Source organism: Osmia bicornis, chromosome 13 (assembly GCF_907164935.1).
Source record: "Osmia bicornis bicornis chromosome 13, iOsmBic2.1, whole genome shotgun sequence".
Taxonomy (NCBI): domain Eukaryota; kingdom Metazoa; phylum Arthropoda; class Insecta; order Hymenoptera; family Megachilidae; genus Osmia; species Osmia bicornis.
In genome coordinates, this window is record NC_060228.1 from 1,310,861 (window position 1) to 1,334,828 (window position 23,968).

General features: G+C 40.2%; 1 protein-coding gene across 5 annotated transcripts in view; it reads left to right on the forward strand.

The window, feature by feature from the left end:
* The window catches only part of LOC114871773 (thrombospondin type-1 domain-containing protein 4-like), a 47,767-nt gene extending 24,581 nt beyond the window's left edge, over positions 1-23,186 (forward strand). For all 5 annotated transcript variants that reach the window (XM_029178108.2, XM_029178106.2, XM_029178107.2 and 2 more), the window contains exons 3-19: positions 11,811-11,886; positions 13,365-13,516; positions 14,810-14,912; positions 16,656-16,758; positions 17,626-17,798; positions 18,138-18,342; positions 18,440-18,606; positions 18,736-18,841; positions 18,935-19,007; positions 19,111-19,319; positions 19,991-20,123; positions 20,202-20,451; positions 20,562-20,738; positions 20,826-20,990; positions 21,099-21,275; positions 21,473-21,638; positions 21,732-23,186. In XM_029178108.2, coding sequence (XP_029033941.2) covers positions 11,811-11,886; positions 13,365-13,516; positions 14,810-14,912; positions 16,656-16,758; positions 17,626-17,798; positions 18,138-18,342; positions 18,440-18,606; positions 18,736-18,841; positions 18,935-19,007; positions 19,111-19,319; positions 19,991-20,123; positions 20,202-20,451; positions 20,562-20,738; positions 20,826-20,990; positions 21,099-21,275; positions 21,473-21,638; positions 21,732-21,847 — 2,551 coding nt within the window. In that variant the 3' untranslated portion in view covers positions 21,848-23,186. The remainder of the gene's footprint in view (positions 1-11,810; positions 11,887-13,364; positions 13,517-14,809; positions 14,913-16,655; positions 16,759-17,625; positions 17,799-18,137; positions 18,343-18,439; positions 18,607-18,735; positions 18,842-18,934; positions 19,008-19,110; positions 19,320-19,990; positions 20,124-20,201; positions 20,452-20,561; positions 20,739-20,825; positions 20,991-21,098; positions 21,276-21,472; positions 21,639-21,731) is intronic.
* The last annotated feature ends 782 nt before the right edge of the window (positions 23,187-23,968 follow it).

Here is a 23,968-nt window from a genome sequence, read left to right on the forward strand (position 1 = left end):
TCTGCTTCTGAACGGCAGCGCATCCTGCACGGCTGTTCTTTCCGGCACGTTATCTTGGATCGGCGCCTTTGTACGTGACATTCTCGACGCATGTAACCAACGAGAAAGAGAGAGATTCCTGTTCACGGCTACGAAAGGTGGAAATTTACGGTCATTAAACGGCGCTCAAAGACTCGAATCGCTGCGGACACGGTGCTACGAGTTATGTACTTCGTCTGTCCGTCTTCCACGGATCAAACGTACGCGTAATTGCTGTTAAAGCGTTCATTCGTATTACAGCTTCCATCCAGGTTGCATCGAGAGATGCGATTATCGTGGATTTCAAGGTCAACGCGAACTTGCCCTTGCTTCCTACGTGGGAATCGAATCTGCCGTGAATAGTTTTTTTTTTCTATCATCTAACATCGAGCTGAAGTTTCGTTTGAAATTGTACGAACGCTTTTAGAAAAAGAAAATGTTTTCGAATATCACGGTAAAAGTAAAACGATTAAAGGAGCAACGATCGCAGAGGTGCAACATCGAGGTGGTACGATTCTTTGTTGCAGCAGGAAATAATTAGCCCCTACCACCGGATATGATCGTTGGTAGACAGTGGCGTCGACCAAGAGGACGCGACGCGACGCGACGCTTCGCTTCGATGTGACTCCCAATCGACTTTTACAACGGTGCGATCTTCGAACCATTTGCTATGCCTTGCGTCGTCCTTTGATTCGCTTGCACACAACACACGTAGTCAACGTACAAGGCATTGCTTTAGACATGACACACTTTATAATTATCTGAATACCCATTTGCTTAATTTCAGCGGATAAAGTTCCGAAAGCGACAACCCTCCGATTTTTCTGAAATTTTTGCCAAAGCTTATCCTTGATTAGAGAAGAAAGTCCCTAAAAGGATTTTTGGCGACAAAGCCTCGTTTGCCCCCCAGCCCACTTTAAAGTTTTGACAGTTGTTACTAAATATCTCCGAAAATATTGATTTTAGAGAAAAAGTTTCAAACAAGAAATGAAGCTCATAAAAAGATCTACAAGAAAGGTTATACACATTTTTTACGTAAACCTATTATTTTGGCTATTATGAGCAATAATAGTATTTTTTCCTCAAATGTACATGTACTGTGCACCGATGACAAGAGAAGAGGCCGCAAATCTGCCCTTCTCAGGGGACATCTTGTCATCGGTGCAATATACGTATAATTATTATTAATAATATTAATATGTACGTAAGACCGTAAGGCGGCCGGTAACGCTTTCATTTATACATATTTTTACAATTAATTTATTATTATTTCATGAAAGCGTTATCGGAAAGTGCGGATTATGTGTTCGGAACAGATCGCCAATTATACTGCGCTGTGTTGGTAAGGTAGGGAATAATATCAACGATAGTGTAGAAATTACTATTTGTTTTCATAACAGCCAAAATAATTGGTTTACGTAAAAAATGTGTATAACCTTTCTTGTAGATCTTTTTACGAGCTTCATTTCTTGTTTAAAACTTTTTCTCCAAAAGCAATATTTTCGGAGATATTTAGTAAGAACTGTCAAAACTTTGAAGGCGGCTTGGAGGCAAACGAGGCTTTGTCGCCAAAAATCCTTTTAGGAACTTTCTTCTCTAATCAAGGATAAGCTTTGGCAAAAATTTCAGAAAAATCGGAGGATTGTCGCTTTCGGAAGTACACCCATTTGAGCTTGTGAAGAGACCGAAAGCGGCGTTATCTGGGCGATTTTGATCTCACTTCGTTTTCGCATTTTCACCGGAGAAGAGGAAAAATTTCGCGTGGTAACAAAGAGACTTACGAATACAATGCACGCGTTGTTCCGATGAGATATATTTAAGTGATATAGAATTACAGATGCGATTACGGTTTCTCAAAGCTTTTATCGTATATCGATCGTTCCCTTACCGAGCCTTTGTTTGCATAGCTTTGAAAATAAAACCAAGCATGGGTACTGGGCGACGCGCAGCACACACCATCATGATCGTGCACCATGCAACGCTCGATACGCGCCGAGACTTCGAAGCCAATTATTTTTCGTGGAACAAGCGTATACATATTTCGTGTTTTAACATTCCCCCTCACCCCTGCAAAATACATACACTATTCTATGCCACGTACTCGATAAAACGAACGGCAGTGAGACAGAGAGAGAGAAAAAAAGAGGAATTTAGCAATTTCGACCCGATATTTCCCAGAATCAAATATCCGGCTTCGCAGAGCTCGTAAATAGTCGATATAATAGCATCGATGGAACGGCGGAAGTAAACTGCCCCAATACATCTTGATGTTAAAGGGAGAAATACGAACGAGGGGTTATTTTGTGAGAAAGATAGATATAGTTGATGTGGAAATAAAGAGATATAACAAATCTACTATAGCCGTGCGTGCTCGATATCTCGTGATTCGCTACCATCTAAATGGGAACACGATGGTCTTATGATCTATGGGTTATTTGTATCGATTGTACGTGTACGCGAATACGTGATGGGATAGTAATCGCTTCCAGTTTGGATAGTGGATAAAGTAAAATTTTCTAATGGAATTGTTGCGTTATATTCGTACTACTCGCAGACGTATTTACCTTTATACGTACGAATAATCCGAGGCGTGGAATCGAGGATCACGAGAAGGGCAGTGAGTTACGCCTGAGACCGGTTCTTAATAATTAACATACGCAACGTTAATTTTACTGAATTATAATTTCACGTCACTCGGTGGCAGAGCTGACGGGCGAAAACGGCATCGTGCAACAGGACGAGGAAGAAGAGAAGGACGTTGCGTGCAACGAGAGAAGGTCGGGATGCCTGTATGTCCTGTCTTCTCGGCTACCAGGCTTCTCTTTGCTCGCATCCAGCAAAGGGACGGAGAGAAAAGAGACAAGAGAAAATGGAGAGGAGGAAAATCAGGGAGGAAAAGTGATGCGCCTTTTTTTACGTTTTGCAAGCAAGATGAATTAAGGGAGCAAGATGGAGAGGCTCGTTAGAATTTTTCTTAGCCAAGATTGAGATAATTTCCCGTCGTTGGCTTTATTACGATACCTGAACGATTCTAATTGCCAGCCATTAACCACTTAATAATCGTTCTACCCGCGCAACCTATTCACGTTTCGATGTACCATGTGGCATGGTTGAATGTAATCAGCGGTACAATTAAATCGTGCTTGAATTACGTCCAAAGTACAGGCTCGACAAACTGTATCTTGTTTAAAATTACATTTTAAAATTTTAGAAGGCTATGTTTCCGAATGGCCCCACCAAAATTGAGAACTCAGGTTCGGTGTATAACCTAAATTGACTACAAGAAACCGATTAAAGTTGGTTTCAGAGCTGGATGTCTTACCGTTATCGAGATATCGTGGTAAGGTTAGGTTAGGTTCTGTGTATGCGCAGTATCGAATAGCGCATGCGCAGTATTGAATAGCGCATGCTCAGTATCGAATAGCGCATGCTCAGTATCGAATAGCACATACGTAGTCCCAAAATTGTACAAAAATTTCTTACCGCGATATCTCAAAAACGGTAAGACATCTAGCACTGAAACCAATTTTCATCGGTTTCTGGTAGTCAATTTAGGTTATATACCGAACCCGAATTCTCAATTTTGGTGGGGTCATTCGGAAACTTATCCTTTTAGAAGAACAGAAAGTGATGTTGGCTGAAATAACATGTATGCGTAGATTATCCTTTCTAATTTTGGATCGATTATTTGCAACATCCTCATCTACAAGCCGCGGATAACGTTTTGATCAACATTATGATGATGAGAGATTCAATCGGAATAAGATACACGTCAGCTGGTTCGTGTTCGCATCCGTTCGATCAGACTAGCTGGATTGCAAGATAGACAGGTGCAAATAGGGAAAACGGTGTTCGCGTGTGGCGAACAAGAAGCGATCGGGAAATCGAGCGAGAACCGGAGCTAACGAGAAAGTGGAAGAGGGTATAAAGTTAGTACAGGCTGTCTGCGGGCGGTATACCTACGTGAAGATGGCTCATCCACGTTCAACGTGTCTTGTTAACTGCACGCACGACTGGGCAATACGTGGCTCTCGCGTACACGTGAAACCTAATATACCAGCAACGAGTTCGCCGAATCGACCAACAAATGTGAATGTGAAAACGTAGGACCAGGCTGGAATATAGAGAAAGAAAAGTTCGGAAAGCCCGAGAAAAGGAATTGGAAAAGTTGGAAATTGTGGTAAGTGGTAGACCTGAAGGGTGATTTGGGTTATCGTCATCTGCGTCCTCGTCTTATTAAACAGAGTGGTTCTCTTTGACGTCTGTCAAAAAGAGAATTTCAATTTCAGATATCGCAGGTAATTTTTAGAATTATTATATTTCTAGAGATTGAACGTGTCTTGCGGTGGCACTAGCTGGCTTAATACATGGTACACAATAATTACATGGAAGCAATTTGTAGTCAATTATAAGAAAGCAAAACATGGATCGTCAGAAACGAAGAGAGGAATAGAACTGCTCACAGAGGGATTATTCGCTGGTGTTTACTTACAACTGAAACCACTTTTCATCTTCAATTTTAACGAAGCTATCGTGTAGTTCAATTCGAAGTAGCTTCGAATTTCATCGTATTCGATTACACAACTCCGTAATTATCCACGCTCTTCAGCGCCGTACATTCCCTCGCTTTAATTACTCCAAATGTAGGTTTCGATATTGAGTTCGCGAGTCTCGTAACGATACCATCGAACGAGATGAAAGAGAATGAGAATGAGAATGTAAATGTAGGTTAACGAAGCGAAGGACACGGATTTCAGATAGCGAAGCTAACCCTGACAAGAGGGAACGCGATTTGCACCTGGTCCATAAGCTTTTCCTCGCGCGAGAAAGTCGGTGTGACGAGTTTCGTTATTCGTTATTCGTCGCACGTATCACTCTCGCATCCTCCTACGCTTCTATTAATAACGCCACGAGGAGTTGTGTACTTGTATTTATAGGCATGTCACATTACACGTGCTCTGGCTGGAGAAAAAACGCACGATATGTAAAAGAGTTTGCATCTTAACGTTGGCCAATTAAAATTTCGTCGATGTAACCTGGTTTCGCGGAATGATAAAACAATTATGTAAACTTCACGAAACTATTATAGAATCAAAATTTAACAAACAGATTTAAGACAAGGATTTAAGAATATCTTGGAGCAGACACCCGATCGAAACGGTGAATTTTTGCGTTCGATTGATCGGTTGATCGATATCGATTGATCTATAGATACATTTTTCCAGAGTGCTAATCAACCACGAGCGACAAGGTACGAGCCACGAGCCACGAGTTAGATGTCGATAAGGAATGAAATACAATATATGCGAGCTCGCCCTTCTTGGCCCTTTGTGTAATGGTCGTCTCATTGTTGAGTCTAATCGGATGATCTATACTTGACTGCTCCTGCCATGGTGGAATCTTAATTCGATAGCTGTTGAAATTTTGATATTAATCAATTGCCAACCAGCAGTCAGATTGACGAACTAGACTTAAACTGTTCAGTCTAGGAGAGCGATGATTTATCCGTATCAACTAATTGTAAGTAAGTACGCGCAATAAATTCCATAACAACGAAACCGTATTATCGATTTTATTGCTGCTGCTTGTTATCGTTTTCTCAGAATCAACGTATCGATCGCATACTCGATCCGTTCTTAACGAGACTCAATTAACCCTTAACCTCCTTAGTTCAGTTATTCTTACGATTAAACATTAAACGGATGTAGCGAAACAACCAGATAAACAATATTGAAATTACATCGTTGCAATTTTGTTAAAGTAGATATTTCATCAAATAGTAGATACTCTTTTGATTTTAATAGAGTTGTTGAATATTTTACGTTACCTTATGTTAATCACTGGTGTATTTACCTTCCCATTTACGTGCAATTAAGTTCGGTGTTACTAGAAACGTGACAGGAATGCTTACTGCTGCCAATGCCAATGAATCTTCTCGTTATGGAGCCCACGCTCGGGCGGTGTCGTAAAAAGGAAATGACATAGATCGATAACAATCAACGAAACCTGGGTTCCGCATTGGTGATCAAGGAATGCTTTCACTTCACTTCCTCCTTATCCTATTTCTTACGCTATTAGACTGATAAAGCGTACATTGCGTATCAAAGGAATAGCACTATTGTGTTAGACTACCTAATTTTGCAATTTTAGACTTTAAAGTTGAATAAAATATACAAATTTTATCGACCAAATTTCTGAAATCTGTCGTCAACGAAATTGTTCAATACCAGCTGGTCGACCTGCCAGTTTGAATTTAATTATTTTTATCGGAAAACATGTTATCGTCATACTTTTAGCACAAAAGCCCCGTATGTACGTACAAATATTACGCGCATATTTGAAAAATAAAAAAAAAATCACTGTTCCTCGCTGAATTCCAAACATTCCTCTAATTATCCTGCCTTCAGCTTCGAACGTTCGTTCCTAACATTTTTTTGCCAGCATGTGTTGCGTGTCGATTAATTAAAAGCAACTTCGTTTTTAAAAATATTTAATCATTCGAAATTTATCAAACATTCCGTGATAAAAAAGTACTCGTATTTTACAAAAATTCATATTTTCCATGTAATCGATTGGATCTGAAATTGTGCAGTACTTTTAACAGCGATGCAAACTTGCCAGTTGCTAATTACGATTAATTGTTTGTTCATCATTGTAACCGATGCGATGGTAATTAACCGGACGCGGACCGAGCAATTTTAGAACGTTGCCCTTTCATTTGGTAAACGAGGAGTTGGTTTACAAAGACCGTCAAGCTCGTCGTGAAAGACCTTGAGATGAGCAGGCAGCTTCTATGTTCATTGTGATTTCCATCTGTTTAAATTTGCTCTGGCACGTTCCTAACCGCGAAACATACACGACATCGTACAGTCAACGAAATTCTAAAAGCCAAAGACAAAAAGGCTTCTCTGTCTCTGTATCACGGAGGTGTATAGACAAGGTTGAAAGAATTGAAACGAGTTTCACGTTTCGGTATCGTGCCGACTGTCAAAGGTGTTTCGTGACCCGATTCTACGGTTATTAATGCGTTAACTGTTACAAGGTAACAGGTCCTTAGACCGTCCAACCAGAAGCATTGTTTTTTGCCATTTGTATCACGCGTTTTCAGTTTCTTTCTTCTGAATAGAATTAAATATTTTTGAACCTTTATCCTTCACCTATTTCCTTCATCTATAACACATACCTACACAAATGCGTTGCTGTTTTATCTTTGATTCTCAAAACTTTCAGAGTGTTCAGTAAAATCGGCAAGGACACAGTTCGAGGCTTTAACTTAAATTCCTAACCATTGTGTAGTTCTCGGCAAAAAGTAGAAAAAGAAGAAGAAGAAGAAGAAGAGGATGAAAAAGAAGAAGAAGAACATCGTAAGTGCGTAACATAAATGCACGCGCGAACAGGAATGTTCACAGCTTCTGGTGAACGGTTGCATTTATATGCTTCGATCGAGGTGCTCCGGTATCGTTAGAGCGGCCATTCGAGACTCACGCCCCCATTGTCCGAGGGCGACTTCTTGCATCCTCTGCCTCGGTTAACGCCAAAGATTCTTCGCAGCCTACCGAGACAATGCTGTACGTGTATCGTGCATCATATTTCACGGTTATTCCTTTTTTCTGTCCGGCGCGTACGTATCGCTCTGGTCCCCCTGCTGGCGACGAAAATCCTCGGTCCTCCTGGACCACCGAGGTTCAAATGATTTCGCCAGGCCTCCCGCGACGCTGACCGTTCAGATATTCTTATCCGTTTTTTGCCCGCAGAAACGTTCCGATACACCCAATGAATCCCATCCCATGCATCGCTCGAAAGTTACTCATTGCTCGGATGGATATTTAATTGTTACTCGCAATCAGATCGTAATCAGAGTAACGAAGTAAATCTTGTAGTAAATTTCAAATTCCATGAGGATAAAATAAAAAAATATATAATGTATTTTACACAGTATTGCCCGTAGGATAAAATGTTTAAAAAAATGTTTCGAATCGGAGATGAATTCTGAGCTGACATATATCGTTTTCACGGATTATTCGTACTTGTCGCCGATGAATCCGGGTATTTACACCCCATCCTCCGCCTGCTGTTCACTGACCCTAACTCGCCTCGTGATGAAATATCTCCGAGAGAGTCGAGCGTTAATCGGGCACAGTCATTGTCTCGCGGGGATCATTATCGGATCGTTGCACCGGCTACAATTAATTTCGCTCGACAAAGCAACGGGGATTCAACAGGGATTCGTGAAATCCCGGAGAAATATTACTATCGAATAAATTATTACGCGCTCCTGCAAGAACGCGAGGGCCGTGGAAAACGGGATGGAAATGCGAACCAGACCGTGTTTCGCACGCTTCCACGCAACGAACAGCTTTCACCTTTTTTGTTTGCAAACATATCGAGCTTATAGCGAGCCTCGTATCTTCGGACCGTTACGACTTTACTATCGTGCCAGTCGGTGTACATCACTTGCTGCCGATAAACAATGTCGGTCTTGTTTTCATTGGCGTAAGAATGGTAAAAACTGATCGGCAAGAAAGACGCGAGTGCGAGAATGCCTTGGCGAGCTATTTAACAGCTAGAATATCCTCGTCGAGAGGACAAGCACAGCTGACGACAGCCCTGGGGTATCGTGTCGAACAGTTTCACGAATGAAAGACATCTATGAAAAAAACAGCTAACGCAGGATATCGACAAAGAAAGAGATAGTTACGGTAGAAGAAACAAAATCTTGCTTTCTATTAGGATAACATTTTTCTTTGGGCTGCACTTCGTCTTAGGGGATCAACAATTTTTGGTTAAAAAATGTCAAATCTTATGGTTTTCGACCTGAAACATTCGAAAATGCAAGTTAAAAGTTTAGGAAACCAGTTGTTTAAAAAATACGATTATCTGAGAAAAGTGTATTTAGCGTACTTTGACAGGTTAGTACGACGCCATATTGCTTCTAGCCATCTCCTGATTGGTTCGTATATCACGGTGTGGTCAGGCTAGACCAAAATTTCGTTGACGTGATATTATACCTCTTGTGTTTTTTGATCGCAGCGATCAAGGAGTAACATGTTTTTAAATAATGTAACCGGAAGTTACAGTCATTTTAGCGAACTAATCAGAGAATGCGTAGAAACAATATGGCGTCGGAGTAACTCGTCAAAGTACGCTAAATACACTTTTTTCACATAATCGTATCTTTCGAACAAGTGGTTTCCTAAACTTTTAACTTGCACTTTCGAATGTTTCAGGTCGAAAACTATAAGATTTGATATTTCTTAACTTGTAAGCATAAAACTGTGTCATCGATAGGTTCAGGAATATTCCCGAACTTTCTTTGCTCCCTACCACTAGGGTATATGTCGTATACAATATCAATCATAGTGTCCGTTCGTCTAGTGAAAAAGCACTGACTTTGGAGTCCAAGTTTAACCGCAAGAAATATCATAAATCTAATTATTTAATAAAAGCGTTAAAGTAATTAACATAATCATCTGATAAAAGCTTTCGAATATTCAATAAATTAAAATTTCAATGATTTATTTGAAATTACAAAATACACTAGACGAACGGACACTATGATTGATATTGTACATGTAACGCGTCCGAGGCAAATTCAGACGTTAGACCGATAGATAGATTCACGACATTCTTGGACGACGGCGTGGTTCCGCGATTTACGATTAAACGAGTATACAGTGAATAAATTATACTTTGTGAATCCTGACTAACTTACGAGTTTATTTAAACTGCTCAATTTACATATTAAACTAGAGAAAATATCAATCCTTTTTCTCCTACAAACCAAAAATTGTTGGTCCCCTAAAACGAAGTTTGACCTTTCTTTGTTCTAATAAATTGATATTAGTGTGGACGTATGCAAAAATGTTCATCACTGTGAAACAATAATAGAATAACACGGAAGCAGCAGAGTACATACTCGTATTGCATAGACGACACTATTAAAACGATACTAATAAATCTACGACTCCTACTCATTGCTTGATTGTCTTCTTATTACGACAATCACTTCGTAAACAAACATGTATCGTACTTCATTAAACGCGATTATCGTGAATTACAGCCGGGGTGTAGTTTGTTATTTATTGACGACAGGCTAGACTGTGCGTCTCGGCATGCGCTATGCCCAAGAAGTCTGAGAAGGAGATGATGGCTTTCATTCTCGGTGGCCAGTGCACGCGAGCTAAGCGATCAAGCATCGCACTTGCTGCAACTTTACGCTTATCCGCTCGAGAGCAATCGTGTCCAGCCGCAACGGCAAACACGTGTTCCTCGCGATTCTTTGCAACGGCCAAGAAGACCGCGCGATCGCCGTAAAATCGTTCGACCGTTCCTCTGATTCCAGCTTTTAACCTTCTTGTTTCTCCTTTTCACAACTGTCCGCCTGATTCTCGTTCGTTGCGAGAATTATCACCGTCTCTGATACGACCAAAGCGCTACTGATTCTCCCCATATGTTTTCTCACTCTCTTAACAATATTTGTACATGCAGCAGGATTTATCTTTGAAAATCACGATCCTCCTCTAACCTTTCGTGTTTTATAGAAAACGAGACTGCTGGAACCAGTAAAGTAATTAAAGCAATTCCTGTAACCGTTGCTAATGAAAACAATGATTACATTCCACGTTACATCCGTAGCGCTTCATGTGCGCATTTTACTCGCGCGATTACGCGCGATTACTTCAGTCACCAGCCGGTTTGCGGGCGGTCCGTTTCCCTTTACTCCTTGCTCTTCTCCGTTGCTCTTTATTTTCCTCCGTTTCTTCCTCCGCAGTACAGAGACGTAATGATTAATTAAGCTTTCCAGGAAAACGCAACAAGTGAAACGTTATTAGTGCTTAGTGGCACAGTTTACTCGATTCAGCTTCGTTGCTTTCCCCTCTTATTCTACGGCTCTTTTTCCTTATCCGTTCTACCCTCCGCTTTGCGATCGGACATGCATCTTCGGTGCAGTTTTAATAATTACCGTGGCAAAACGTAGCGGCGCCTGCACGCTCTACTGATATACTGTACCTAGACGCGTTCACGCGATTCGCAACGTGTAAATCGAGAACTCTAAGAATCCATGAAAGCGATTATCCGGTGCAGAAGCTGGATGATCGAGAACATGTGCTTGGCTGTTCGTTTCGCCAAGAAATTGCTTCGAAAACAGAGATAAAGAGAGAAGGGCAAAGATTACAGCAGATTTCCATCGCTATCTAGACCAGCGTTTAATTCTGTCTACAGACTACAGATTAATACCATGAATTTCTTGGTAACCTCGAGATCCTTGATCGCCTTTCCATATATACCTCGCACGAATCTATGTTAAATTAATATCTCGTTCGAGGGGAATAAATCATCGGGCGGATTCAATTAATCGTTACTTTAATTCGGACCAGAGGCACGATTCGATCGCAACACTAAACACTCGCCACTCGTATCTCGTATTTCATATTTCGTATCGATCACGCTGATCTCTGCAATAATTTACGAGGATGGAACTGGTGAATAAATCAACGAATCCGATGATTCAGAAACAAAATTATTCGAGGCTGTAAATATTTAACATCGTCAAAATAGGCGATGTTTGCTGTTAGTCTTGCGAGCAAGATTATCGCATTCTTGAAATGTTTAACCCGACGCGATGGAAGCAGCTGAAAGATAGATATTTGCTGCGATAAGAAGATAATTGGCTCGGGTTCAACAGTCGACGGCGACTCGTGAAAACCGCAGTTATAGATTGACAACGATGATAACAAATTGCATTCCATTACGTCGGATTAATTAAGGCATCTTCGCAATCTCTGTTTCAGATCGATTCTAGCTTTGACAATGCTGACCGCGGCGAGTGTCTCCTCTACCCACGTGCCTGACAAGTATCCCATTGAGGTAAGTCGCCATCATGATTGATTAATCACTGAATCATTGATTGTTTGAGATTCCCATTGTTAATCGTATCGTTAAGATCAAAATTAGGTGAACAATTTCAATTACTAATTACCATTTATCATTTACCATTTACCATCGATATTAGCTCACAGATTTGTTCGTTAATTATACGCAGGCAGAGAAACATTGAAGCAGAGAATCTTACCAATTTTCCGTATCGATATTCGACCAAGTATCGTCTTTCCAGCTTCAGTGGAATATGTTCATTAAGCGAGGTAGCTTGTTCAAGTCGGATTTTCAAAGTAATTTGATCCATAACTCCTATACCGGTTAACTTACGTCCATAATAACGTTATCGTAGCTATCTTACCCATTAAGATATTTTATCCTCGATGTACGACCGGCCCGTGCATATTAATTTAATCCACTTACAGGAATTAATAAGCAATTACGTAGACGTTATTCTGGGTGGCACGACGAAGATAATTAATTGACACTGGAAGAGCTTCCTAAATTACATCCGAGCCGAGAGCATCCCCAAGGCCGAGCAAACGATCAACGCGAAATGCAAACATTGTATACGCAATCATACTTTTTACAGTTGCGTTTAAATGGATCGTTTGTTTTCGAAAATATTGCGACATTGAATATTTTAAATCCTGGTCGAAGAAAAGACGTAGAGAAGAAGATATTGAGGATTCTCAGTCGAATCCATATTTTCGTTCAGTTGTATATAGCTAATTATCAAATTGCTATTTGTAATTGGTCTAGTTAATCGGCACAGAATCTCGAGAATTTCACGACAACCTGTTGACCTCAAAGGTAACCAGGATAACGGGGTTTATCGTCGATTAAGCTTATGTTCTTTAAACGATCGTTCCAGTTAATTGTAATTATTGGTTGACCGATCAATTTCAATCGTTCTCTTAACAAGCAGCATGGCTTTCTAGTAACCCAGCAAAGTATTCTCATCTCATCAATTTTTTAAATTCAAAAATTATTTAGTAATTCCAAGAAACTGAATGAATTCTTGAAGACCAGTATGATTTATAATTCTGTGCTTGTAGCGAACATTATCGTGTAAGGCGAACATTTTATCCGTCGCAAAGATGTTCGTTACGTCGCGCCGGTAAGAATCCCTTTGAAAGGCTTTCGGGACAATGAGATTAAGATCGTTCATCGTGGAGAGAATCTTGAAATGTGCCTTCATTATTCAGCCGGTTGCGCGAGTCTGACTACAGAGGGTCGCATTCCCTTAATAAAGCATTAGATCGCCGTGTAACTTCTGTTCGTCAACCTAAGGCCATATAACTCTGAATAATTTTTCAATGCGAATAATTCTAATAGTCTTCAAATGCTTTTATTTTGGGCTGTACCAAATATTTGAATACTTATTATTAGATTACTTTAGAGTGATTAATCAATTCAATATTTTCTTTTAGAGATTTATAATTGACTTCATTGAAACATGTTTACAGGTATATCATATGTTGAGGGAGAAGACACAGTTCGGTCTTAACCGGGACAATCGGATAAGAGGAAGCTGGGGACCGTGGAGTTCCTGGAGCGAGTGTTCTAGAACTTGTGGCACGGGTATTCAGTCTCAGTCACGCGAGTGTGTGCCCTACCAGTAAGTAAAACACAGTAAACATTTATTTTCAGATACTGAATTGGCTGTGTTTCCGAATGGTCACACTAAAATTTAGAACTCAGGTTCGGTATATAACCTAAATTGACTTTCAGAGCTGGATGTCTTACCGATTTCGAGATATCGTGATAAGGTTAGGTTAGATTAGGTTAGGTTCTGTGCATGCGCAGTATAGAATAACATATGCTCAGTATCGAATAGCGCAAACGTAGTTCCAAAATTGTATAAAAATTTCTTACCACGATATCTCACAAACGGTAAGACATCCAGCTCTGAAACCAATTTTCATCGGTTTCTGGTAGCCAATTTAGGTTATATACCGAACCTGAGTTCTGAATTTTGGTGGGGCCATTCGGAAACTTATCGATGGGTAAAATATTAGCCCAACGCAATTATAATAGATATGTTAAAATGAAGCGATTAAATGCTGTAATTGATTATATCGTAGAAGACGAAATATTTGCAACAAATCGATCGATACACGCGTGTTTCATAATGTACCGTTAACTTTTCGCGGGATCCTTGGATCGTGATCAGTCGTTTCACGATTTCACGAAACATCTATACGGTAGGAAGTTTAATAGACAGAATTTCGTAGAGAAACTCACGGTTGCATCTGTTTCTTCCGTGAAATTTCTACCCTTGGATCGATCGTAAGCTCTGGCACGTTCGTAGGAGAGGCAAACGGTAAGTATCGAGCAAATTGCGGATCGGTAGCAGAGGAAAATTACACGCTGCTACGCCGACAACTCGCGCGAACGCTTCTCACCGACCATCAGAGACTCATTATCGTTGCTGACATTTACACCTTTGTAACGCTACCTGCGCGATTACTTCACTCCGTGCAGGATTTATCGAAGGTAAAATAGATCGGAACCCGTTCGGTACCGTTAACAAAATCTTACCGTCCATAAATTACAGACTTGTTTTATGCGTCACGTGTTATGTTATAAACAATAACAATAAACAATAATTATAAATCTTTTCTCGAAGAGTCTTTAAGCTTTCCTAAAAATTTATCTACAGTTAACACATACTACACTCTGAAGGTTGATTTTGACGCAGAAAACTTATAAATTCATAAATATGTAACTGTTACCGCGTAGCAACAACAGTAGTAAGAGTCATCAATATCCTCTACATGGGCTGACTAATCCGGAGGACCGACTACTTGACGGTATGCGTTTAACTAGCGTGAAAGTCGTGGAAAGAAGATGAAACTCTGTTTACAGTGTACAGGTAATGGGTACGAATAATGCGAACGATTTGTTCCAGGAGACTTTTAAGGAAACGAAGCATTATCACGGAGAACGGTACGAGCAACTCGCGACCCATTTGCATTGGCACATACAAGAGATACCACACGTGCAACATGCAGGTAAATCAATGCCAACCAATATGTTTACGCCTTTGTATCAGCTAGTTAGACGAGTGATGAATTAACGTTTGTATTGGAATAGCAATGAAGAATGAATTACGGCAATTTGTACCGTATATAATCAGGATAATTAAAATTGACATTGTCAAATGATAGAGAAAAATTTGAATTTCACTGTTTTCGTTTATTCTACAGTATACAGTAATCGGTATTAATAATTCAGAAACGTAAGATTCTAGTCAGTTATTGATTCTATACACGTTTCATACTCATTCTTCTTACGAATCGTTCATACTTTCGCACACTTTGTTCCCTACGTGTACGTATGCCAGGGAATGCACAATATCGGTCAAAGTCGGTGTCAGTGACTTAGCGTCGATGAAACATTGGTCGGCGATGAGAATGTTAAAGAAGGAGCGTGCGTTTACACGCTGGACGCGAGTAGGTGTATTTATCATCGGGTTATAAGCAGACATACAAGTACATCGTGATGGGCATTTAATTCCGTCCATTTCTAATCACTTCGATATTTGAAATGAAACATTTTTAGAAGCTTAACAATCTTAATAAATTCTATATCTAATTTGATAGCCTTGGAAATGTCGAAAACTTAACAGTAAACACTGAACACTGCACATTGAAGCTTTCAAAATGATTCCTAACCTATCGCTATATGTATGTACTTGTAATATGTACAGTAGATGCATACCATACATAGATTGCCAGAGGGTTTCTTTTCGACGACGGTACGTCACGAGTACACGAACAAATCATCATAGTGGCCAATTAAGGATGCGCACGACGGCAATTTATATAGCTGGTTCGCGAATACGAGGTGTCGTTTAAAATTCATAAGAATAATCACCACCTGCAGAGTCAAAGACTCGTTAATAATGAACGGCTTTGCCCTCTGTACAGGTTCAAGCTGGCGGTAATTAGACCTTAACAAACGTAAAGACAGTGTGAACGAAAGCAACATTTCCCGATCGATTTCGAGGCCCCTCGGCTTCGAATGAAATTTCTTTTAAAAATCTTACCAGTGTGTAAATGTTTAATTGTAAAACATGTTTCAACTAGCTACTCGTTTGTTTGAAACGAATGCAATTTAAAGAATTTTTAACTCGCGAAATTAATATGGTTGTTGTCTCTTTATGAAGACTCCACCGTTGCTAATTTCAACGTTGAAACGTAGGATTGCAATTAAAAAAAATTTACCCGTAAAAACAGTTTTTTCCCTCGAGGCAACACAACTCGGCTAGATTTCGCTCGGAAACGGAGGTTTACAAACACGAGAGACTATTCACGGTTTTACTGGCCCGTAATTAATCTTCCACCCGGAAATTACTGGGGTAACGCTTCTCCTCGTACGCGTTGGTATTCGCGTTTCACTGTGTTCTTTCGACTCTGTGTGTACACGCTCCTTTCTGAGATCACCGAAATTCATCATAAAAGAGTGGAATTCCCTGCTAATTTAACCTTTTATAATTCAAATGCTTTATATTCGCGAAAAGAATGTTATGAAGTTTAACATTATGCGCATAGCGATATTACTATGCAAATTTATAGGTACATATAATATGTCTATAATTTTCGACTTGACTGATCGTGAGTTAGCGTGTGCACCCTTTAAAGTTTAAACAACTTCGAGATCTAAAGTGTCAATTAGAATTGACCGGTTAACACCTTTCTCAACGATCGATCCTTAATTACCAGAACTTTAATTAAGTCGTTGCTTCGTAACAGAAATGTCCAAACTTCTCGGAGGATTTGCGGGCGGAACAATGTGCCAAGTATAACGGAAGAAACTACAAGGGCGAGAGCTACGATTGGGTTCCGTTCTTGGACGGTAAGCTAAAGCCACGTCTTACAGTTTGCGCGCCAACTGAGCGTTAAAGCGCGACGCGTTGCAATTACCTTACCTTGCTACGTACTGAAGTTATTTAACTCTGTCCTATATAAACACCCATACCTAATGTTATTGTTGTACATACAGGGTGTCCCAGCATCGGTAGTACAACCGAGGAGGGGGAGATTCTACATGTAAAAATAAATCGAAAATAAAGAAAAAAATTTTTTCATTTGAGGCTTTGTTCTTGAAAAAATCAGTTTTGAATATTCAGCGAGTACACTTAACTATGTTAGATGAATGGATCTCGATAGAAGTCATATGTCACTTATAAGTAGTATTAACATGGTGTGCTGTATTACTTATTTCTACCTATGGATTCAGAGTGGATTTAAATGAAAATAAGACATGTAATTTAGTTACTAACTTACTTTATTAATGCAAAAATTGTTGGAAATGCTGCCTATTGTGCTATTAATTGTGATACTAATGATATTAGTACTACTTACAAGTGACATATGACTTCTATCGAGATCCATCCATCTAACATAGTTAAGTGTACTCGCTGAATATTCAAAACTGATTTTTTCGAGAACAAAGCATCAAATGAAAAACTTTTTTTCATTATTTTCGATTTGTTTTTTCATGTAGAATCCCCGCTTCCTCGGTTGTACTACCGATGCCGGGACACCCTGTATACGATTCATATGAGTAATTGCAATCACATTATTTTCAAAATTTCAAGACAATCCTTTAAACATTCGTGTGTTAAATCGTACGATTCACAGTCTCCTTCCTAAAATGTCATTGTATACAATGTATGTGTGTATGTATGTATGTATCTTAAGCGTAATTACTGTTGCTCAGCACCAAACTCTTGCGCGCTCAATTGCCGTGCGGTCGGCGAGCGTTTTTACGCAACGCTTGAACCGGCAGTAATGGACGGCACACCCTGCGACGCACCAAATCTTCGTGGGTATAATACAGGAATTTCTATGGAACGTACAGAACGTTGGCTGTGTGTCGCTGGACAATGCAAGGTACCATGAATAACTAACAATAAGTTGTTACTTCGTACAACAGGGCGGAAATTAATTGCGATTCTTTCTCGATACGATCGCTCAAATTGCTTCGCAATACTTTTTCTCTCTTTTTTGCACGTTTTTAATTACACACCGTTTGATCGTCGATGCAACTGGTTAACCGTGTCCCTTTTACCTCATCCATTCTTCTTTTTTCTTTACCATTGTTACACTTTGCTCTATAGTTTCCATCGGTTCCCGATTCATTATCGCCAGATGAACGCGATAAATTGCTTCCCGACAAGCGGAGAAATCATTTAAAAATTCTTTCCTTCTTTTTTCTGCTACTTCTTTCAGCCGGTAGGTTGCGACGGCGTGGTGGGTTCTGGCGTCACCATGGACGCTTGTGGTGTCTGCGGTGGCCAGGGTAAAGGTTGTAGACTGTACGAGGGTATTTTTATGGAACCAATCCTGCCTAGGGGTCATCAACCTGTAACCACCATTCCCAAAGGTGCCATGTCTCTCAACATATCTGAATTACGTTTCAGCAGCAACTTCTTAGGTACATATTTTCCAATCATTTTCAAAATTAGCTACTAATTTTTTATCATTTTCACGATATTCGATATCCTTTCCTAACAAACAATTTCATTTGTTAGCTTTGAGAGACAGCAACGGTAGCTACATACTGAATGGACCGGTGGCTTACAGTCCAAGCGGCACTTATAAAGCGGTTGGCACGACGTTAACATACCAGAGGGGTGACAGAAATCGTATGGAGTGCATCGTGGCGACCGGGCCACTGAATGATTCTTTACATTTAGAGGTAGGCCTACACTCAATCACGAAAACATCACTAACCCACATCTCTGATAACTCGTTCCAATTTTATTCGAACTGTCTGACGATCTTTCTTGGTGGTACTAATATTTTTCAAATTCTTCAACTTCTTTAGATTTTGGCGCAAGAAATGAACCCAGGAGTGATTTACAAGTATATGATGCCGTTAAAGAGCGGGTCAAATGGAAGGGCGATGATAGCACCACCGTTTCACGTGACAGGTAATACTTTTATGGTCGAGCATTTCTTTTTTCAAGGCAAAAATATTCTTTGTAGGTAGGTACATATTCAGCAAACGAGCAAAATTTTTACAGGATCCATCGATCGTGGCAACGAAATTCCTGATTCAGATGCTCGAGTGGCTCTTACTGTTCCAGTGAACAGAATGTAAATATACGATTCTTCGTTCTTCGTTTTATTAAGATTATCTATGTTCAACCGTATCTGATGCAAAAGAAGACTCGTCAGAACTGGTGATTTGTTTCTACAGATCGAATCAGAAGATCGACGCGTCACCAAGGAATCACGATCAAAGCCGAGTGCGAGTCCATGAAAAAGGACGAAAGGAAGAAATGAAACATCTGCCGACCACGGTGATGGCCGGTGATCAGCCAAAGTTGAAACCGAAAAAGAAGAAACGACTGAAATTCGCGTGGAAGGTGTTTGGATTGACTCCTTGTTCGAAGGAATGCGGAGGAGGTACCAGATTTTTATAGCATAACTCTCTTGCTACCATTATTTGAACGATCTTCGAATGATTACGTCATTCGGAGCGATCATCCCACACGGTCGAACGGCGACCCCGATTTTTCGGACACGGCAATTAGAGGGAGCAATTAAGAAAAAAAGCGTGCAGACAATTAGAGCTGGTCCTAAGAGCCGACTGTGGTAATCGAGCTACGCGTGGGAAGTCGGTTGAGACGAGTTCGTTTCGGTACTTCGGTATTATCGTTGTTTCGTGAGATTACAACGCTCGATTCGCTTGTCGTTGTCCCGGAAGTGGCATACAATTCACGAAATTTATTAACAGGAAACCCGACATCCGTGGCCATGTCTGCGTTTATTATTTTCCAACGAACGTCTCCTGAATCTTCTTTCACGTCGCGTCGGCACGTTGCACACGAGGACCGTGTCCGATGCCGCTTCGTCAACAAGTCTTGGACTGACTTTTTTTCATTTAGACTGACAGCTCATACGGGCGAGCAGAGATAACGTCGCGTCGCGTCACACCGGCTGTCAGTGTTCTTTTCTTAATTTTCATTCCTGACAAGGACGGTAATTGACTCGCGAGAATACCTCGAGAATAACGCGTTAATTATCATTTTGGAAAATCGTTAAATTTTCTAAACCTTCTCTTAAACTTTCTTCAGGTATCCGAACGGCGATCTTCAAGTGCGTTCGCGAAATCAATCAGATGATCGTGAATGACAAACGTTGTCGTAACGTGGGAAAGCCTCAACAACCCCCTCCATTGCGCTGTAACGAAACCCCTTGTTTACCCAGGTAATAGATTCTCTTTTCCCTTTTCTAATTAGTATTCAGTATTTACGAATTTATGATTGCCATACGGTTTCGTCGCAGATGGAGAGGCGAACCATGGAGCGAGTGTTCGGTCACCTGCGGTATTGGTACTAGGACGCGAAAAATAGAGTGCGTACAGGAACTGAACGCAAATTTAACGATGCGAGTCGCAGCGGGTGCGTGCGTTCAACCACCGGACTTGAAGACCATGGAAACTTGTACGAAACCGACTTGCACGAACAGTCCGGAATTGAGGCACATGCACTCGCAGCACGACACACCCAGATGGGACGTTGGCCCTTGGAGTTCGGTAAATAGCATAATCTTACACTTGGAAAATTGGAAAATCTTAAGAAATATCAACTTTTTAGTGGTGACTATATAAATTGTAGTATTTCTACTATGCTTCTATGATTCCAGTGTTCGACAACGTGTGGAAAAGGAATTCGAAATCGAACAGTGACTTGTATCACGTCTGGCAAATCATGTCCCGCGTTCAATAAGCCGGAATCGCAAAAGATTTGTGAGTCTGCACCATGTATGCAGGCAGGTGCGGACCAACGGGCTCCTTGGCTGTACTCCGAGTGGTCGTCCAAGGTAAAATCAATTACTCGAACGCCGAACCGCAGAAAAGAAGGCTAAATCGATCGGGTTAATATTTTTTTTTTATTCTCGTTTCTTTAGTGTTCCGCGGAGTGTGGTAGGGGAGTGGAAAGCAGACAGGTTGCTTGTGCCGATGGTAGCGAACTGTTCTGCAATCCCAAAGACAGACCGGAAACGGAGAGACAGTGTTTCGGAAAAGGGACCAACTGCGATGGCGCGAAATGGTTCACAGGACCATGGTCATTGGTTAGTGATATTTCTAACAAAACATGATACATGAAATACGAAGCTATGAATCATTGGTAGCGCCAGTGTTCCACCGGGAATGACCGTGTCGGACAAATATGGTTTCAGTGTTCCGTGTCTTGCGGAGTGGGTGTCCAGTATCGAGAAGTCCTTTGCTTGGCAAGGACGAACAACGAATTCGTCGTTTTACCAGGGAACAACTGCAACGATTCGAGGCCGGCGAACGAGCAAGTATGCAGAGCGACCGATTGCTCGCCAACATGGTTCACCTCGGACTGGTCGAAGGTAATTCGCGAACAAGACGTGTAAATTTACGATCGTCCTCGAAGACCAGCATCTTTTTAGCTTCCTTGCATAAAGTGACATAACAATACCTGGGTAGTTTATACTGTTCGAGACTTTTCAGTTTAATTTGCATCAGCATCGCAGTTAATTCTTTCAAAAGTGATACTTCAATTCCGATTACTCTTTCTTGTTTTTAGTGTTCGGTGACGTGCGGTACCGGAATTCAAAGTAGACTGGTTCGATGCATCCTTGAGGGGGTTACAACCTCGAATTGCGTCGAAGTTACAAGACCGAAAGAGCGGCAGCAATGCGACTTAGAACCGTGTAAAAAGGACCCCCCAACTCCGAGTAAGCCACCGAAAAGTCAGTTCCAATGTCAAATTTTTCAAATTTAATACTTTAACACTTCGATTTAATTATTTTATTAACGAATCGTGGAATAATTGATTGTTTCAGAAGCCTATGAGACGACGAAGTGCATCGACAAACATCCAAACTGTGCACTGGTGATGAAGAACGGTTTGTGCCGGATAAAGTACTACAAATATTCTTGTTGTCGTTGTCGCGAGTAGTTTTAACCATCGCGCGAATGAATCACGTTAGGTTCGTTCCTTCATAGATACCTATAATCGTTCGTATCGATATGAACTCGTAGTTCTCTGACCTTTAGTTCAATGTAACGCTTCCATTGAATCGGAAGAATCGTGCCGATTAATAAGACTGTTACGAAGACGTGACCGTATTACGTATTAATTTTATTTAGCTTTATTCCTTCTGTCATCTTGTTCTCGCGTGGCAGACTGCGAAACAGCGATTATTTAATATCTCTAACGTTAACCCAGTCAGTGGAATAGTAGATAAAAAAATTCGTGAATCTAGAATCTAGAGGAATCAACTAGTCGTTCGAGATAGACGAAAATCGAGGGTATTGAAAAAGAAATAGAAAGTATTTTTTACGAGAGAGTACGTGCACGATATCACACAGAAGCCTAATTTATGCGTTAAAATTGTATTTTATTTACACAGAGGACCGACGCGGGAAACGAAGGATTATGGTATTGTTACGTCCCTGGATAAATTGCAACTGATTTGTATGCAGGCTCCTCTCGAAACCAGTCGATACACCCGTGTATCCACTTAGGCAAAGTTGCGAGCCTGTGCCGTCCGGAGAAGCTTGCATGAACGCGCGAAACGAAAACGGGTCCGAGCTGGCACGCTGTCTGGTGTCACCGCGAAAATAAGATACGTAAGAAGAAAAAGGGAAACGTGTCGATACGGCTGCATGTGCTCTCTCGATACATGTACTTGGATAGGTAGGCTGTATTAGTCGCGAAACATTATTTATCCCGTCCGTGCGCCCGTATCGGTGAAGCCGGACGACGATGGCTGAGTTGCCACGGGTAATTTCTGTTATCGAGCATTTAATTAACATATCGGGCCGAGCAGATCCGGCAATTTTGATTTACGAGCCTCCACTCGTTAACGAATTCATCCGTGACACGAGCAACAGGACAATCCTGAAACGGATATAGCCTTTTGTTTCCTCTTGTTCTGATGGACAGACAGGAGAAACGCGTTGCAAAAAGAATGCAACGTTCTGGATGAATTAACATGTTTCATGCTGGCTGTTATAATATCTCACCCTTTTCACTCGTCAACTTAATTGATACCTTTTATTCTATACCTACGTATCAAATGTTGAGCATTATTGTGAAAATATCAACGCGTTCTTCTGTCCATCGTTCTGCGGCATCAACGTTAACCGATCTGTCTATTCTCAATATAAGTTTCATAGTACATATTAAAGATAACTATAGCAATGACATCGATTCAAGTATGTACAATATCAATCATAGTGTCCGTTCGTCTAGTGAAAAAGCACTGACTTTGGAGTCCAAGTTTAACTGCAGCAAATATCATAAATCTAATTATTATCAAATAATTTTATTAAAAAGCGTTAAAATAATTAACATAATCATCTAATGAAAGCTTTAGAATATTTATTTCAATAATTTATTTGAAATTACAAAATATACTAGACGAAATGACTTTTCGTATCCGTTCGTCTAGTGAAAAAGCACTGACTTTGGAGTCCAAGTTTAACTGCAGCAAATATCATAAATCTGATTATTATCAAATAATTTTATTAAAAAGCGTTAAAATAATTAACATAATCATCTAATGAAAGCTTTAGAATATTTATTTCAATAATTTATTTGAAATTACAAAATATACTAGACGAACTGATTCTTCGTATCCGTTCGTCTAGTGAAAAAGCACTGACCAAGTTTAATCGCAGCAAATATCATAAATCTAATTATTTAATAAAAGCGTTAAAATAATTAACATAATCATCTGATAAAATCTTTAGAATATTCAATAATTTATTTGAAATTACAAAATACACTAGACGAACGGACACTATGATTGATATTGTATCTATATGCTTGTTCTCGTAAAGAAATTGATAAAACTGTAACTGTACACCGTAGAAACGTATTTCATCTTCGACAACTTCAATTGCGATAGATTCTTCATGTTTTATTAATCATTGTTCGTGAAAAATATTTTTGAAACATGTATATGAATGTCGGTGAAATTCAATTTACAACTAGGTAACAATCTCTAACGATTGATAGGAGAAACTGGTGAAAAACTGCGCGGGCAATCAATCCTCAGTGTCAATTAAATCG